This window comes from Trachypithecus francoisi, unplaced genomic scaffold (assembly GCF_009764315.1).
Source record: "Trachypithecus francoisi isolate TF-2019V2 unplaced genomic scaffold, Tfra_2.0 Lachesis_group8, whole genome shotgun sequence".
Taxonomy (NCBI): domain Eukaryota; kingdom Metazoa; phylum Chordata; class Mammalia; order Primates; family Cercopithecidae; genus Trachypithecus; species Trachypithecus francoisi.
Window position 1 is genome coordinate 105,565,049 of NW_022681473.1, and position 16,163 is coordinate 105,581,211.

General features: G+C 42.5%; 1 protein-coding gene across 2 annotated transcripts in view; it reads left to right on the top strand.

Moving 5' to 3' along the window:
- RNF214 (ring finger protein 214) overlaps nt 1–16,163 on the top strand; it is a 57,891-nt gene that overhangs the window by 15,574 nt on the left and 26,154 nt on the right. For both annotated transcript variants that reach the window (XM_033206830.1, XM_033206829.1), the window contains exon 6: nt 675–814. In XM_033206830.1, coding sequence (XP_033062721.1) covers nt 675–814 — 140 coding nt within the window. The remainder of the gene's footprint in view (nt 1–674; nt 815–16,163) is intronic.

A 16,163-nucleotide genomic window follows, 5' to 3' on the forward strand; every position in this document is an offset into this window, starting at 1 on the left:
TTTTTTATTTTTTGTAGAGACAAGGTCTCTGTGTTGCCTAGGCTGGACTCGAACCCCTGGACACGGTGATCTTCCTGCCTTGGGTTCCCAAAGTGTGAGGATTATAGGCATGAGCCACTGTGCCTGGCCTGTTTGACTTCTTATTAAAAAAAAAAAAAAGTGTGTGTTTGTACATATATATGTTTGTGTATATATGTGTGTGTGTGTATATATGTATATATTTGTTGTTGTTAAAGAGTGAAACAAACAAAACCCATTCCTAATAAAGTAGAATCATAACAAAATGAAACGACAATATTTGTTGGATGTAACAGATCCTCACCTGGTACGAGAACACCTTTCTCAGCATTCTTGACAGGTGTTCATTCAGCCTTTATTTGAACACCAGTAATGGAGAGCTTACTGCTTCACAAGGCAGTATATTCCATTTTTGAATGATTGCAATTGCTAGAAATTATTTTTCCTGTTGAGTTGAAATCTGCGTTACTGTAACTTTCTCCTTTAGGTCCGAATACTGGCTTTTGGAGCTACTCATCAACCACATTCTTTCAATTCAATTTGAATTCACTAAAGTCAACACGTGAATTTGTGATAGTTGAAAATAACCTTTGCATCAAAAGAACTAACTTATTTTCTTTTTTATTTGTGTGCGACTGTAATTGTGTGGAACTCAGGAGATATTAAAGGCTATTCAGGATGTGACAATAAAGCGGGAAGAAACAAAGAAGAAGATAGAGAAAGAAAAGAAGGAGTTTTTGCAGAAGGAGCAGGATCTGAAAGCTGAAATTGAGAAGCTTTGTGAGAAGGGCAGAAGGTAACTGATGTTAAGAATAAAAATCCTGTGTATATGTATATATGCCTGAGGGGCCAGAGCCGTTTGTATTTGTAGTTTCTTTCCCTTTGGTTTAATTTTTATTTGAAAAACAAATGTGCAAGTAAAAACTCGCCAATGACTTTCGGTTTTTCAGTATCAAACATTAGACTTCATAGAAAAAGGTTCAGAGATTTATTAAATACTTTGAAATAATAACAGTTAATTGTTGAGTCCCGAGTGTGGTCAAGATTTTGATACAGTCTGGACGTAGTGGCTCACACCTATAATCCTAGTGCTTTGGGATGCCAAGGTGGGAGGATTGCTTGAGGCCAGGAGTTTGAGACCAGCCTGAGCAAGCTAGCAAGACTCCCTCTCTACAAAGAAAAAAAAAAAAAAAAAAATTAGCTGGTTGTAGTGGCACATGGCTGTAGTCCTAGCTACTTGGGAGGCTGAGGTGGAAGAATCGCTTGAGCCGGGAGTTCCAGGCTGTAGTCAGCTATGATTACGCCACTGCACTCCAGCTTGGGTGACAGAGCAAGACCTTGTCTCTTAAATAAAACAATTTTTTTATATGAATCTAACACTGATTTCACTTTGTAACCTGATGTTTACAAGTTCAGACCATGGGCCAGGCACGGTGGCCTGTTATCCCAGCACTTTGGGAGGCCGAGGCAGGTGGATCACGAGGTCAGGAAGTTGAGACTATCCTGGCCAACATGATGAAACCCCATCTCTACTAAAATACACAAAATTAGCTGGGTGTGGCGGCACACGCCTGTAGTCCCAGCTACTCGGGAAGTTGAGGCAGGGGAGTCACTTGAACCCAGGAGGCGGAAGGCGGAGGTTGCAGTGAGCTAAGATCGTGCCACTGGACTTCAGCCTGGCGACAGAGTGAGACCCCATCTCAAAAAGAAAAAACAAAACCAAGTTCAGACCATGAGCATACTTTGAATGATTACATTTATGTTATTCAGCATCCAAAGTAAATTTCAAACAGTAACTTTGTAAGCTGTTTGTGAAAGAATTATTTAGTGGATTTGTGTCCTTTTCTGGGTACCGCAGAAAAAGCAAAGTGGGCATAGAATTTGGTCAAATTTTCAATTTTCTAAGTTTCTTTCTTTTTTTTTTTTTTTTGAGACAGAGTCTTACTCTGTTGCCCAAGCTGGAGTGCAGTGGCATGATCTCGGCTCACTGCAAGCTCCGCCTCCCGGGTTTATGTCATTTTCCAGCCTCAGCCTCCTAAGTAGCTGGGACTACAAGCACCCCCGCATCACCCCCGGCTAATATTTTTGTATTTTTAGTAGAGATGGGGTTTCACTGTGTTAGCCAGGATGGTCTTGATCTCCTGACCTCATGATTCACCTGCCTTGGCCTCCCAAAGTGCTGGGGTTACAGGTGTGAGCCACCACGCCTGGCCAATTTTCTAAGTTTCTTAAAATGACCTGTTTGGAAATCAGAATATCTGTGAATACTCTGTTGATTTTAAGTTCTACCAAAATGCTTTTTGTTTATCAAAAAAATTTTGGCTTTTGCCAATGCGTCAGATTGCAAGCTCATATGCTGAATCATTTTCTGAGTCTCCAGGATAATAACTGTGAAGCTCAACCTGAGGAATTGTGTTTGAGAGAGGGCTTGTAGACCAATCAGTTGTTCTGTTGAGAATCTAGTGATACCGAATGATTAGAAGGTGGGTCAGTTGTCTATAATGATAATTTTCCAGAAATTATGAAGAGTGTACCTGGAATAGCACACTGTCCCAGCCACTGTTAGTGATCAAAGCAGTTGCTCCCACCCCATGACATGGTCTCTGCCTTTGTCTTCACAGTCTGTGTGAGAAAGATGACCATAGACATGTAGCAACTTAGCAGCAGGTATTAAAGTGCAGAAACTGGGAAGATGAGTCTATAATGTTATTCTAAGCCCCATAGAAAATAAATTTCCTTTTGATGTGTGCTCTTTACATTCTTTTTTTTTTTTTTTTTTTTTTTGAGATAGAGTCTTGCTCTGTCGTCCAGGTTGGAGTGCAGTGGCACAATCTCAGCTCACTGCAATCTCTGCCTCCTGGGTTCAAGTGATTCTTTTGCCTCAGCCACCTGAGTATCTGGGATTACAGGCAAGTGCCATCATGCCCAGATAATTTTTTATAGAGATGAGGATCTCACTGTGTTGACCAGGCTGGTCTCAAACTTCTGGCTTCAAGCGATCCACCTGTCTCGGCCTCCCGAAGTGCTGGGATTACAGGTGTGAGCTACCGTGCCCAGCCTTTTTTTAATTTTTAATTTTTATTTTTTTACCTTCAACAAACTCACTTTTACTCTTTACATTCTTTATGTAACTCTACTATCTTTTCCATTTGATTGAATTGCTACAGATGGTGATTGATACTAATAATTTTGGTGTTTGTGTTCTTGAAGATCCATTTTTTTCTTTAAATTTATATGTCACAGTGTCAGAATAATGTTTATTGCCATTCTTTCTGTTAAGTGTGGGGTTCAGTTTTCCGGAAGCAGGGGGAATGTCTTTTGTAGGTATCTTTGTTCTAGCAGTGGTGTAGGTTTTGCTTAGCATTCCATCATTCATAGGAACCAGGACGCATAGATTTTGGACATTGTATTAGTCACCTTGGCCTGCCATAACAGAATACCATTGACTAGGTGGCTTAAACAGCAGAATATTTTACAGTTCTGGAGGCTGGAAGTCCAACGTAAAGATGTTGGCAGGTTTGGTTTCTGGTGAGAATCTTTTCCTGGCTTGCCGACAGCTGCCTTCTTCTGGTCTCACATGGCTTTTGTGCTATGCATGCATATTCCTGGTGTCTCTTCCTCTTCTTATAAGGACACCAATCCTATTGGATTAGGTTCCCACTTTATGACTTCATTTAACCATAATTGCCTCTTTCAAGGCCCAGTATCCAAATACAATTACACTGGGGTTAGAGCTTCAAGATACGAGTTTTAAGGGGCACAGTTCAGTCCATAACAATTATATTTCCTGTTTCTAGTGTTTTCATTCATTTGTTCAGCCAGCATTTATTGAGTATCTACTATGAGCCAGACAGTAGGGCCTGGAAAGTAAAAAGTCTTCAAAGAGATTACTGTTTATTATGAGAGACAGATAGATAAACAGATGATTGCAAAATAGTGTAATGATACCATGACAGTGGTGGTATGAAGGCGTCTGAAAGAGGCACATAACCCAGACTGGGTAGGGGAGTCATAGAGGGCTTCCCAGGGGATATCATTCCAGAATCGAGTCCTGAAAAATAAGGGGCAGAAAATAACCACCAAATGAAATGCATGATCCTTGGTTTGATCCTGAATCAAACAAACTATAATTATAGGACATTTTGGAATAATTGGGAAAATTTCAGTAGGGACTACGTGTTAGGTAATATTGTGTCAGTGTTACATATTTTGGGTGTATAAGCCCATGTTGAGAAAAGTTTAAGAAATTAAAAAATATTTTGCATGTAATTATGACATTGTTTCATTATGTAGAAGGATGTTCTTGTTCATAAGAGATACTTGCTGAAGTTTTAGGAGTTAAGTGTCATGATGTAAATGTGGCAAAAAAATGTAACAACTGATAAATCTAGATGACAGGTAGATATTCATTTTATTATTTTATTAACTTTTTGTTGGTTTGAAATTTTCGAAGAAAAAATAACAGGGGTCAGGGTAGGTATAGGGAAGAATTAGCCAGGCAACAAATGAAGGAAAAGACACTGCCGGCCGGGGACTCCGAAATGAGAGAGAAAAGCAAGCCAGATGTGAAGTAGGGGAATGAGTCCAGATCAGAAAAGGCTTTTATACTGTGTTAAGGAATTTGGGTTTTTCCATGATAGAGATATTGAAGGATTTTTTAAGGGAGGAGAGTATCAAATGATACAATTTGCATTTTATTTTTATTTTATTTTACTTTTTTATTTTTTGAGACAGAGCCTTGCTCTGTTGCCCAGGCAGGAGTGCAGTGGTACGATCTTGGCTCACTGTAACCTCCGTCTCCTGGTTTCAAGTGATTCTCCTGCCTCAGCCTCCTGAGTAGCTGTAACTACAGGCCTGTGCCACTATGCCTGGCTAGTTTTTGTATTTTTAGTAGAGACGAGGTTTCACCATGTTGGCCAGGCTAGTCTTGAACTCCTGACCTCAAGTGATCCACCCGCCTTGGCCTCCCAAAGTGCTGGGATTATAGAGCCATCATGCCTGGCCTACAATTTGCATTTTATTTTATTTTATTTTTTTTTTTTGAGGCGGAGTCTCGCTCTGTCGCCCAGACTGGAGTGCAGTGGCCGGATCTCAGCTCACTGCAAGCTCCGCTTCCCGGGTTTACGCCATTCTCCTGCCTCAGCCTCCCGAGTAGCTGGGACTACAGGCGCCCGCCACCTCGCCCGGCTAGTTTTTGTATTTTTAGTAGAGACGGGGTTTCACCGTGTTAGCCAGGATGGTCTCGATCTCCTGACCTCGTGATCCGCCCGTCTCGGCCTCCCAAAGTGCTGGGATTACAGGCTTGAGCCACCGCGCCCGGCCCAATTTGCATTTTAAGTAGATTACTTGGGCAGTTGGAAAATGGATTGGATTAGTGTATTTGACCAGTTAAGGGGACTTATCTTGTCAGAGCCTAGGTTAGAATAATTATGGCTGAAACTAAAGTAGTGCCAGTGGGAATGAAAGAAGTGAACACATTTATAAGACATTTAGGGGCAGCACTGATCAATGTGGGTAGACAGGGTTGAGTTGGGGATCACTCCCGTATTTCTGGCTTGGAAAATTAGGGAAATAATGGCGTTCTTTAATAAGATGTCTTATCTGTCTTATACGTTTTAACTTAAATTCTGCCTTCTTTGCAGAACTGCTTGTGCCATTTCTTTATGAACTGAATCTGAAATTTTTGTTTTGTTTTGTTTTGTTTTTTGAGATGGAGTCTTGCTCTGTCACCCAGGCTGGAATGCAGTGGTGTGATTTCGGCTCACTGCAGCCTCCATCACCCGGATTCAAGCGATTCTCCTGCCTCAGACTCCCAAGTAGCTGGGACTACAGGTGCCTGCCACCACACCCGGCTCATTTTTTGTGTTTTTAGTAGAGACAGGGTTTCACTGTGTTAGCCAGGATGGTCTCAATCTCCTGACCTCGTGATCCGCCCGCCTTGGCCTCCCAAAGTGCTGGGATAACAGGCATGAGCCACCTCGCTTGGCCGGAAATTTTTTTTTTTTTTTTTTTTTTGAGACGGAGTCTGGCTCTGCCGCCCAGGCTGGAGTGCAGTGGCCAGCTCTCAGCTCACTGCAAGCTCCGCCTCCCGGGTTCACGCCGTTCTCCTGTCTCAGCCTCCCGAGTAGCTGGGACTACAGACGCCGCCTCGTCGCCCGGCTAGTTTTTGTATTTTTAGTAGAGACGGGGTTTCACCGTATTAGCCAGGATGGTCTCGATCTCCTGACCTCGTGATCCGCCCGTCTCGGCCTCCCAAAGTGCTGGGATTACAGGCTTGAGCCACCGTGCCCGGCCGAAATTTTTTTTTTAATGTTTTATTCTTTTATTCTTTTACTGCCATATATCTGATAATTATTTGATAAGTGTTTATTCTATCACTGGATTGGAAATTAAGGGAATTTCACATTAATATTATATAAAGATGAATTTACTTAATAGAAATCTGCTAAGTGCTTTGTACTATTTGAAGGTAGTCACTATGTATTTCAATGTAATTATAATTTTTTTATTTTTAGAAACAGGATCTCACTCTGTTGGCCAGGCTGGAGTGTAGTAGTGGTACAGTCACAGCTCACTGAAGTCTTGAACTCCTGAGTTCAAGCCATCCTTCTGCCTCAGCCTCCCAAGTAGCTGGGACTACAGGTGTGCACCACCTTGCCCATCTAAGTTTTTCTATTTTGTAGAGACTGGATCTCAGTTTGTTGGCCAGGCTGATCTCAAACTCCTGCGCTTTACCTCCCAAAATTTTAGGATTACAGGCGTGAGCCACTGTGCCTGGTCTAATTATATTTTTAAAGGAGACAAACTGAATTTACCAAAATGTAAAAGATCAAATATTTAGTTTAGTCATGTATTTGATTTTTTTTTCTCCTGGACACCTGGCTGCTTTGTCCTGGAAGTTGTCTTGCTTTTGCAGGGACAATTTCTAGTTCCCAGCTTTTATCCTTCAGGTTATTGCTGGCATTAGAAAGGTGAGGTTTTGGCCAGGCGCGGTGGCTCAAGCCTGTAATCCCAGCACTTTGGGAGGCCGAGACGGGCGGATCACGAGGTCAGGATATCGAGACCATCCTGGCTAACACAGTGAAACCCCGTCTCTACTAAAAAATACAAAAAACTAGCCGGGCGAGGTGGTGGGCGCCTGTAGTCCCAGCTACTCGGGAGGCTGAGGCAGGAGAATGGCGTAAACCCGGGAGGCGGAGCTTGCAGTGAGCTGAGATCCGGCCACTGCACTCTAGCCTGGGCGACAGAGCGAGACTCCGTCTCAAAAAAAAAAAAAAAAAAAAAAAAAAAAAAAGAAAGATGAGGTCTCCCTGTTAGTGCTCTTCCAGTGCAGAACCTCTTTTAAGCTCCCTACCTTTAACAGTGACTTATTGTGTCCAGGTGCAATGGCTCATGCCTGTAATCCCAGAACTTTGGGAGGCCAAGGCAGGAGGATCTCTTGAGCCCAGGAGTTTGAGACCAGCCTGGGCAATGTAGTGAGACCTTATCTCTATAAAAAAAAAAAATTAAAAAAAAAAAAAACGACATCAACAACAAGACAACAGTGACTCATTGAGAATGGCAGTAAGGCTCATGGTGACCTTGTGTTTTAAAAGACATATTGATTTATATTTTCATAGATGTAGCTTTGGACAAGGCACATAAAAACTGCAATATCAAGCAATATTTTTCTTTTTTAAAAAAAATTCTCTGAACTTGTCTGATCAATTCATAGGATAGAATGACAGGTACGTAGCAGATTAAGGGAGTTATTGTTCATTGGAAGCATTACTCTGGATGTAATATAAGAGTCTGTGTTGGCTGGGTGCAGTGGCTCATGCCTGTAATCCCAGCACTTTGGGAGGCCGAGGGGGGCAGATCACCTGAGGTCAGGAGTTGGAGATCAGCCTGGCCAACATGGCGAAACCCCATCTGTACTAAAAAAAAATTAGCCAGGCATGGTAGTGGCTGCCTGTAGTCCCAACTACTTGGGAGGCTGAGACATAAGAATTGCTTAAACCCAGGAGACAGAGGTCACAGTGAGCTGAGATCATGCCACTGAACTCCGGCTTGGGTGACAGAGCAAGATTCCATCTCAAAGAAAAAAAAAAAAAGAATCCATGCTAAATTAAAATTGAGGCCAGGCAAGGTAGTTCACACGTGTAATCCTAGCACTTTTGGAAGGCTGAGGTGGGAGGATCACTTGAGGTCAGGTGTTCAGGACCAGCCTGGGCAATATAGTGAGACCTCATCTCTGCTAAAAGTAAAGAAATTTGCCGGGCATAGTGGTACACACCTATAGTCCCAACTACTGGGGAGGCTGAAGCGGGAGGATCATTGATCCTAGGAGTTCAAGATTGCAGTGAGCTGTGATTGCACCACTGTACTCCAGCCTGGGTGATAGAGCCAGATCCTCTCTCAAAAAATAAAATTGTCAGGTGCAAGAGGATATATTTTGGAAAATTTTCACCAAGTGCTGTTGTATTTAACTACTTGAGAGGTATGCTTTGAAGTCCTAATAGCTTAATAGCAGTCAACAAATCTAGTATTCCTTAGGTGGGAAACAGTAAGCTAGGCTGTTGCAACATCCCATATTTTTTTTTTTTTTTTTTTTTTTTTTGAGACGGAGTCTCGCTCTGTCGCCCAGGCTGGAGTACAGTGGCCGGATCTCAGCTCACTGCAAGCTCCGCCTCCCGGGTTCACGCCATTCTCCTGCCTCAGCCTCCCAAGTAGCTGGGACTACAGGTGCCCGCCACCTCACCCGGCTAGTTTTTTGTATTTTTTAGTAGAGACGGGGTTTCACCGTGTTCGCCAGGATGGTCTCGATCTCCTGACCTCGTGATCCGCCCGTCTCGGCCTCCCAAAGTGCTGGGATTACAGGCTTGAGCCACCGCGCCCGGCCGCAACATCCCATATTTTGACCATAGGTTTCAGTCCTTCTTTTTTTTTTTTTGAGACGGAGTTTCACTCTTGTCGCGTAGGGTGGAGTGCAATGGCATGATCTCGTCTCATTGCAGTCTCCGCCTCCCAGGTTCAAGCGATTCTCCTGTCGCAGCCTCCTGAGTAGTTGGGATTACAGGTGCCTGTCACCATACCCGGCTAATTTTTGTATTTTTAGTAGGGATGGAGTTTCACCATGTTGGCCGCGTCGGTCTTGAATTCCTACCTTCAGGTGATCTGCTTGCCTTGGCCTCCCAAAGTGCTGGGATTACAGGTGTAAGCCATTGCGCCTAGCCAGTCCTTCTGACTTTGTCTTATTCCCAATAAATTTACACTTTGACCATATCACGATCTCTTTCTTGTTCAGCTACCTCACTCCATTTCCTCCGAGTCTGTCAACTCCCTGGAAGTATTTCTTTCCATAGCCAGCCTAGACTTATGGTCTGTTACTGGAATTACTTGCTTACCATTACCATCAGTTCTCTTGGTGCCTTGTTCTTTTCATGTTATTTTCCTGTAGTACTGCAGTCCTTAGTCAAGTCAGCCACCTGACCTCTTCGTTCTTCTTTTTTTTGTTTTTTGTTTTTTGAGAGAGTCTCGCTCTGTCACCCAGGCTGGAGTCCAATGGCGCGATCTCAGCTCACTGCAACCTCCGCCTCCCGGGTTCAAGTGATTCTCCTGCCTCAGCCTCCTGAATAGCTGGGATTACAGGCACCCACCACCATGCCCGGCTAATTTTTTGTATTTTTATTAGAGACGGGGTTTCATCGTGTTGGCCAGGATGGTTTTGAACTTCTGACCTCAAGTGATCCACCTGCCTCGGCCTCCCAGAGTGCTCAGATTACAGGCTTGAGCCCCTGCGCCCAGCCCACCTCTTCATTCTTACACCTGGGCTGCTGAGTGCTGCTGGAGAAAATCACACAACTGTGTGTCTTGGGGCCAGAATACATTTATGACTTATAGCATCACCTGGATCTTCAGGGCTTCCTCTTCCTCGGAGGTCTATCCCAAACTTAAATCTCTCTTTCTAAACTTCCTGTCTCCACCATTTCTCCTCTTACCCTTAGCAGATGATCTTGTCTTTTATTTCTCAGAAACAAGATGTCATCAATGAAAACTTCCCTCAGTTTTTAACCATCAGAGGCATTCATCCTTTCTTCCTGGTCCTTGTGTCTGACTCTAGAATTCTTTTTTTTTTTTTTTTTTTTTTTTTTTTTTTTTTTTGGACGGAGTCTTGCTCTGTCGCCCGGTCTGGAGTGCAGTGGCCAGATCTCAGCTCACTGCAAGCTCCGCCTCCCGGGTTCACGCCATTCTCCTGCCTCAGCCTCCGAGTAGCTGGGACCACAGGCGCCCGCCACCTCGCCGGCTAGTTTTTTGTATTTTTAGTAGAGACGGGGTTTCACCGTGTTAGCCAGGATGGTCTCGATCTCCTGACCTCGTGATCCGCCGTCTCGGCCTCCCAAAGTGCTGGGATTACAGGTTGAGCCAACCGCGCCCCGGCCCTGACTCTAGAATTCTACCTGTATGTGTATCCCACTCCCTTTTGCTTCTGCTATTTCTCCATAGCTGACTTCACTTTTTCCTGTAGTGTGTAAGCTGAATATTGGGGCCTTCCTAAATTCCCCTCTTAGCTCTCTTCATCACATCCATGTTAATATGTCTTGTAGATGCTCTTATTTTTATTCTTTTTACAATTTCATTGTCAATATTCAATATAGTCTCTTGTTTTAATTCTTTAATTTTTTTTTTCTTTGTAGAGACAGGGTCTCGACTGTGTTGCCCAGGCTGGTCTTGAACCCCTGGGCTCAAGTGGATCCTCCCACCTCAGCCTCCCAAAGTGCTGAGATTATAGGAATAAGCCAGTATACCCAGCCTCTTGTATTCTTTTTTTTTTTTTTTTTTTTTTTTTTTGAGACGGAGTCTCGCTCTGCCGCCCAGGCTAGAGTGCTGTGGCCAGATCTCAGCTCACTGCAAGCTCCGCCTCCCGGGTTCACGCCATTCTCCTGCCTCAGCCTCCCGAGTAGCTGGGACTACAGGTGCCCGCCACCTCGCCCGGCTAATTTTTTTTTTGTATTCTTTAGTAGAGACGGGGTTCCACCGTGCCAGCCAGGATGGTCTCGATCTCCTGACCTCATGATCCGCCCGTCTCGGCCTCCCAAAGTGCTGGGATCACAGGCTTGAGCCACCGCGCCCGGCCTGTATATTCTTAATATTAATTATTCTTTCTCTCTGTCACTGTCAGGTTCTCTTTAGTTTTCCTAGAGTACCAAGATGGGCTCCTAAACTTTCTTTGCTTCCTGCCTGCCTGCTTTCTCATTGTCTAAATCACTGCTACCATTGAAATCTTTCCAAGATACAAATCTGATAATGTCATTTCCCTGCTTAAATTTTTTCATAGTTCTGTATAGTATTTAGGGTAAAGTTTTAACCCTTTACTTAGTATAAGAGGCCTTCAGTTACCTCTTCCACATTTATATCTCTAGGTATATCCTTACCATTTGCCCACACAACCATGCTGGTTTATACCTAACTACTATATGCAGTGTTCTGAACGTACTTAAAACTCAGCCTGTGCCACCTACTCTAGAAAGCTTTCGCAGACACTCTCCTTCCCTCCCCTCACACACCTTGACTGACTAATATAGCTAATCCTCCTCTTCACTCACGTAGCATGTTGTGTATACCACTATCATAACACTTCTTCGTGGCCTTTTTTGTTTACTTAACTGCCTCCACCATTATATAGTTAGCTTGTTGAGGGCAACTGTTTTGATTAGCTATCACTGTGTAAAAATACCACTGTAAAAATTGATATCTTGAAACAATAGTAATTTATTATTTCTCACAATTCTTTGGGTGGATTGCTTCTCAGATGGATGGTTCTGTTGGCCTCGTTTGAAGTCATTCATATGGCTCCAGTCAGGTTGTGGCTGGGGCTGGACATCCAAGATGGCTTCATTCATATCCCTGGCCCTTTGTGGGAAACTCCTGGAAAGCTGAGCTCAGCTGAAACATTGGGATGCCATGCCTTTCTCATTCTCACTCTTGCCATATAGTCTCAGGGCTTCTGCCTCTCCAGCAGACGAGCCAGATTTCTTCCATGGTAGCCCAGAGCTCTGAGTTCCAAAGCAGAAGCTGCCAGGCTGTCTTAAGGCTTAGATTTTGAACCAGTACAGTGCTCGTTCTGTGACATTGTGTTGGTTAATATAAGTCACAAGACTAACCCAGATTTGTTTTGGAAAGGACTACATGGAATGTGATCACTAGAAGGTTTGGTTCATTGGAAGGGTTCATATTTGGAGACTTGCTACCACAGCCAGTAACACATTTCACTTTTTCTGCTTAGTATATCGTAATATCTTCTAGATATGGGAAATAGTAAAAGTTGCACAAATAAGAGATACATAAAGATCTTTTAGAAATATTCAGGATGAATTGTAGGGAGAGACAGAGACTGGGACATCAGCTAGTACACTCTTGCAATAAAGTGAGCATAAGAATCATTATGGCCTGCCGCAGTGGCTCACATGCCTATAATCCCAGCTGTTTGGGAGGCCAAAGCAGGAGGATTACATGAGCCCAGGAGTTCGAGACCAGCCTGGGCAACACGGGGAAATCCTGTCTCTACAAAAAATACAGAAATTAGCTGGGCATGTTGGCGTGTGCCTGTAGTCCCAACTACTTGGGAGGCAGAGGTAGGAGGATTGCTTGAGCTCAGGAAGTCGAGGTTATAATGAGCCATAACCGTGCCACTGCACTCCAGCCTGGGCAACAAAGTGAAATCCTGTCTCAAAAAAAAAAAAAATAAAGTAAAATAAAAAATCATTATCAGACTAGTGGTGGAATGAAACGAAATAGAAAAGAATGGTTTCAGGAAGAGTTGTCTGATTATTTTGAGAAATAAAGCAGAAGTCAAAAATAACATCACTGTTGGAATTCTTGTTCTCAGTTTTGAGGGTGAAGTCATACATTTGATGATATGGTACATTCAAGTACTTAGTAGGTCGCTGGAAATGAGAGACTTGAATGTAGAAGAGATGCTCTGTCTTGATTGGGAGTTGACTACATAGAGATGATAGTTACAATGGAAGGGAATTTTTGGTGGGAAAATAGAGAAGGGCTTAGTACTACACTCTGAGTTATGCTTACAGTTTGGGAGTAGAAAGAAGTAGGAAAGACAAAAAGAATAATGAGAGAAAGAAAGGGAAAATTTAGAATAGTAGTATACATTTTCCAAAGTAAGAGGATGCTTAACAGTGTTAGAATCTGCAGGGAAATATGAGAACCAAGTCTGAATAATAGCAATTGGCAATTGTTGAGTGTTGTGATGCTATTCGGTCATCAACTGGGATTTTTAGGCAAAGGAATTAAATTGCTGGATTTACTTCTCCCCTAATATTTTGTTATGAAAATTTTCAAACATTGAGAGAAGCTGAAAGTATTGTACATTAACACTCACCACCTGGATTCAACAATTAATATTCTACTACAGTTGTTTTTGTCAACTTTTTCATCTATCATCCCTCTATCTATTCACCAATCCGTCTTTTCTTTTTGAGACAGAGTCTTGCTCTGTCACCAGACTGGAGGGCTCACTGCAACCTCCGCCTTCCAGGTTCAAGCAATTCTCCTGCCTCAGCCTCCCTAGTAGCAGGGACTACAGGTGCCCACCTCCATGCCCGGCTAATTTTTGTATTTTTAGTAGAGACGGGGTTTCACTGTGTTGGCCAGGATGGTCTCAATCTCTTGACCTCGTGATGCACCCACTTGGCCTCCCAAAGTGCTGGGATTACAGGCGTGAGCCACCGTGCTCAGCCCTGTCTTTTCTTTTTTGTTCAGAGGAGACACCACATGAGGTCTTATTTTTTCTTTCTTTTTTTTTTTTAATCTGAGGTCTTATTTTTTCATTGCATATCAGAATAAGTTGCAGTCATCAGTAACTTCACCCCTAAACATATATACATGTACGTCATTAATTAGAGTTTAATATTTATTTGCATTTTTGGGTAATAAAATTTATATGCAGTTAAATACGCAAATCTTTTTTTTTTCACTTAGCAAGTCCACTGGTTGAAAAATACATAAATCTTAAGGGAACCATTCAGTAAGTTTTGACAAATGTGTGCACTTGTGTAATTCAGACCAGACCCCATCAAGATATATAAAATACATTACTGTTAAACCTGAAAGTTCACTCTTGTGCCTTCCCAGTCAGTCCCTGCCCCCACTCTCCCCAAACCAACCATTGTTGTGGTTTTTTACCATAGTTTAGTTCTGCATGTTCCAGAGCTTCACATAAATGGAATCGATCATACACTGTGTTCTCTTTTGTATCAGAATTCTTTCATTCAGCAGAATGCTTTTAATATTCATGTTGTCCATTTTTACTGTGTTTATTTTATTTTATTTATTTATTTATTTGTTTATTTATTTATTTTTGAGAATGAGTTTCACTCTGTCGTCCAAGCTGGAGCGCAGTGACATGATCTTGACTCACTGCAACCTCCACCTGCCGGGTTTGAGCAGTTTTTCCACCTCAACCTCTCAAGTAGCTGGCATTACAGACGTGCACCACCACGCCCAGCTCATTTTTATATTTTTAGTAGAGACAGGGTTTTGCCATGTTGCCCAGGTTGGTTTCGAACTCCTGACCTGAAGTGATCTGCCCGCCTCAGCCTCCCGAAGTGCTGGGGTAATAAGCGTGAGCCACCGCGCCCGGCTTTATTGTTGAATAGTGTTCCTCTTACTGATGTATTGGAGTTTGTTTATTCTCCTGTTGATGATCATGTAGTAGTTTTCAGATTTTGACTGTTACGAATAAAGCTGCTATGAACATTCAAGTGCAAGTCATAAAGACTTCAAACATATCCTTTTATTTCTCTTGGGTAGATTCCTAGCAGAATCTGCTGGATTGTAGGTAGGTATATGAACAGTTTTATAAGAAACGGCCAGATATGCTTCCAAATTGCGTTTACCATTTTACACTCTGTCAACCATATATGAGAGTTCTGGTTGCTTCACATCTTTGCTATTCAAGGGCTTGCATAGTAGTGTTTCATGGTGTGTGTGTTTTGTTTTTTAGAGATTGCAGATGGTTTGAATCATTGTGGTTTTAATATCCCCAATGACTCATGATGATGTCTCTTTTCCTATTTGCTTATTGGCCATTTGTATATTTTATTTTGGGAATCATCTAACTTTTTTATCCCTTTTCTTGGGGGGTTGAGTTTTTGACTTTTTATTGTTGTGTAGTAGAAGTTCTTTTTATATTTTCAATTTAAGTCCTTTGTCAGATATATGTTGTGTAAAAATTTTCTTCTGCTCTCTTACATGACTATTCACTTTTTAATTGCATTTTTGATGAAATAATGTCTAATTCATTAAACTTTTCTTTTATAGGTAGTGCTTTCTCTGCCTTCTCTAAATTACCTTTGCCTACCCTGAAGTAGCAGAGATGTTCTCCTGTATTTTGTTATGGACACTTTATCATTTTAACTTTTATATTCATGTCTCTGATACATCTCAAATTCTTTGATTTATTTATTTTTCTCCTCCTGGGAGGCACAACATTGGAATGTATGTTTGTTTTTTTTACAAACGAAGTCTCACTGTGATGCCCAGGTTGGAGTGCAGTGGCTTTTCACAGGTGGCAGTCATAGCTCACTGTGACCTTGAACTCCTGGCCTCAAACAATCCTTCTGTCTCGGCCTCCCAAGTAGCTGGGACTACAGCCATGTACCACCACACCCTTCAAATTAATTTTTGTGTATGGTGAGAAGTAAAGGTTGAGGTTCATTTTTTCCATGTGGATATCCAGTTGTTCCAGCACCATTTATTGAAAAGACTTTCCTTTCCCTATTTGATTGCTTGGCACTTTTGCCAAAAACCAAATGACGATATGAGTCACGTGTATGAATAGTAGGTCTATTTCTGAATACTATTCTATTGTGTTGATATACTTGTCTATATACTACATTACACTGTCTGCTGGGCATGGTGGCTCATGCCTGTAATCCCAGCACTTTGGGAGGTCAAGACAGGAGGATCACTTGAAACCAAGAGTTCGAGACCAGCCTGGGCAACACAGTGAGACCTAGTCTCTATTTCTTTTTTTTTTCCCTTTGTTCTTTTTTATTTGAGACAGAGTTTCGCTCTTTTTGCCCAGGCTGGAATGCAGTAATGGTGCGATCTCGGCTTACTGCAACCTCCGCCTCCCGGGTTCAAGC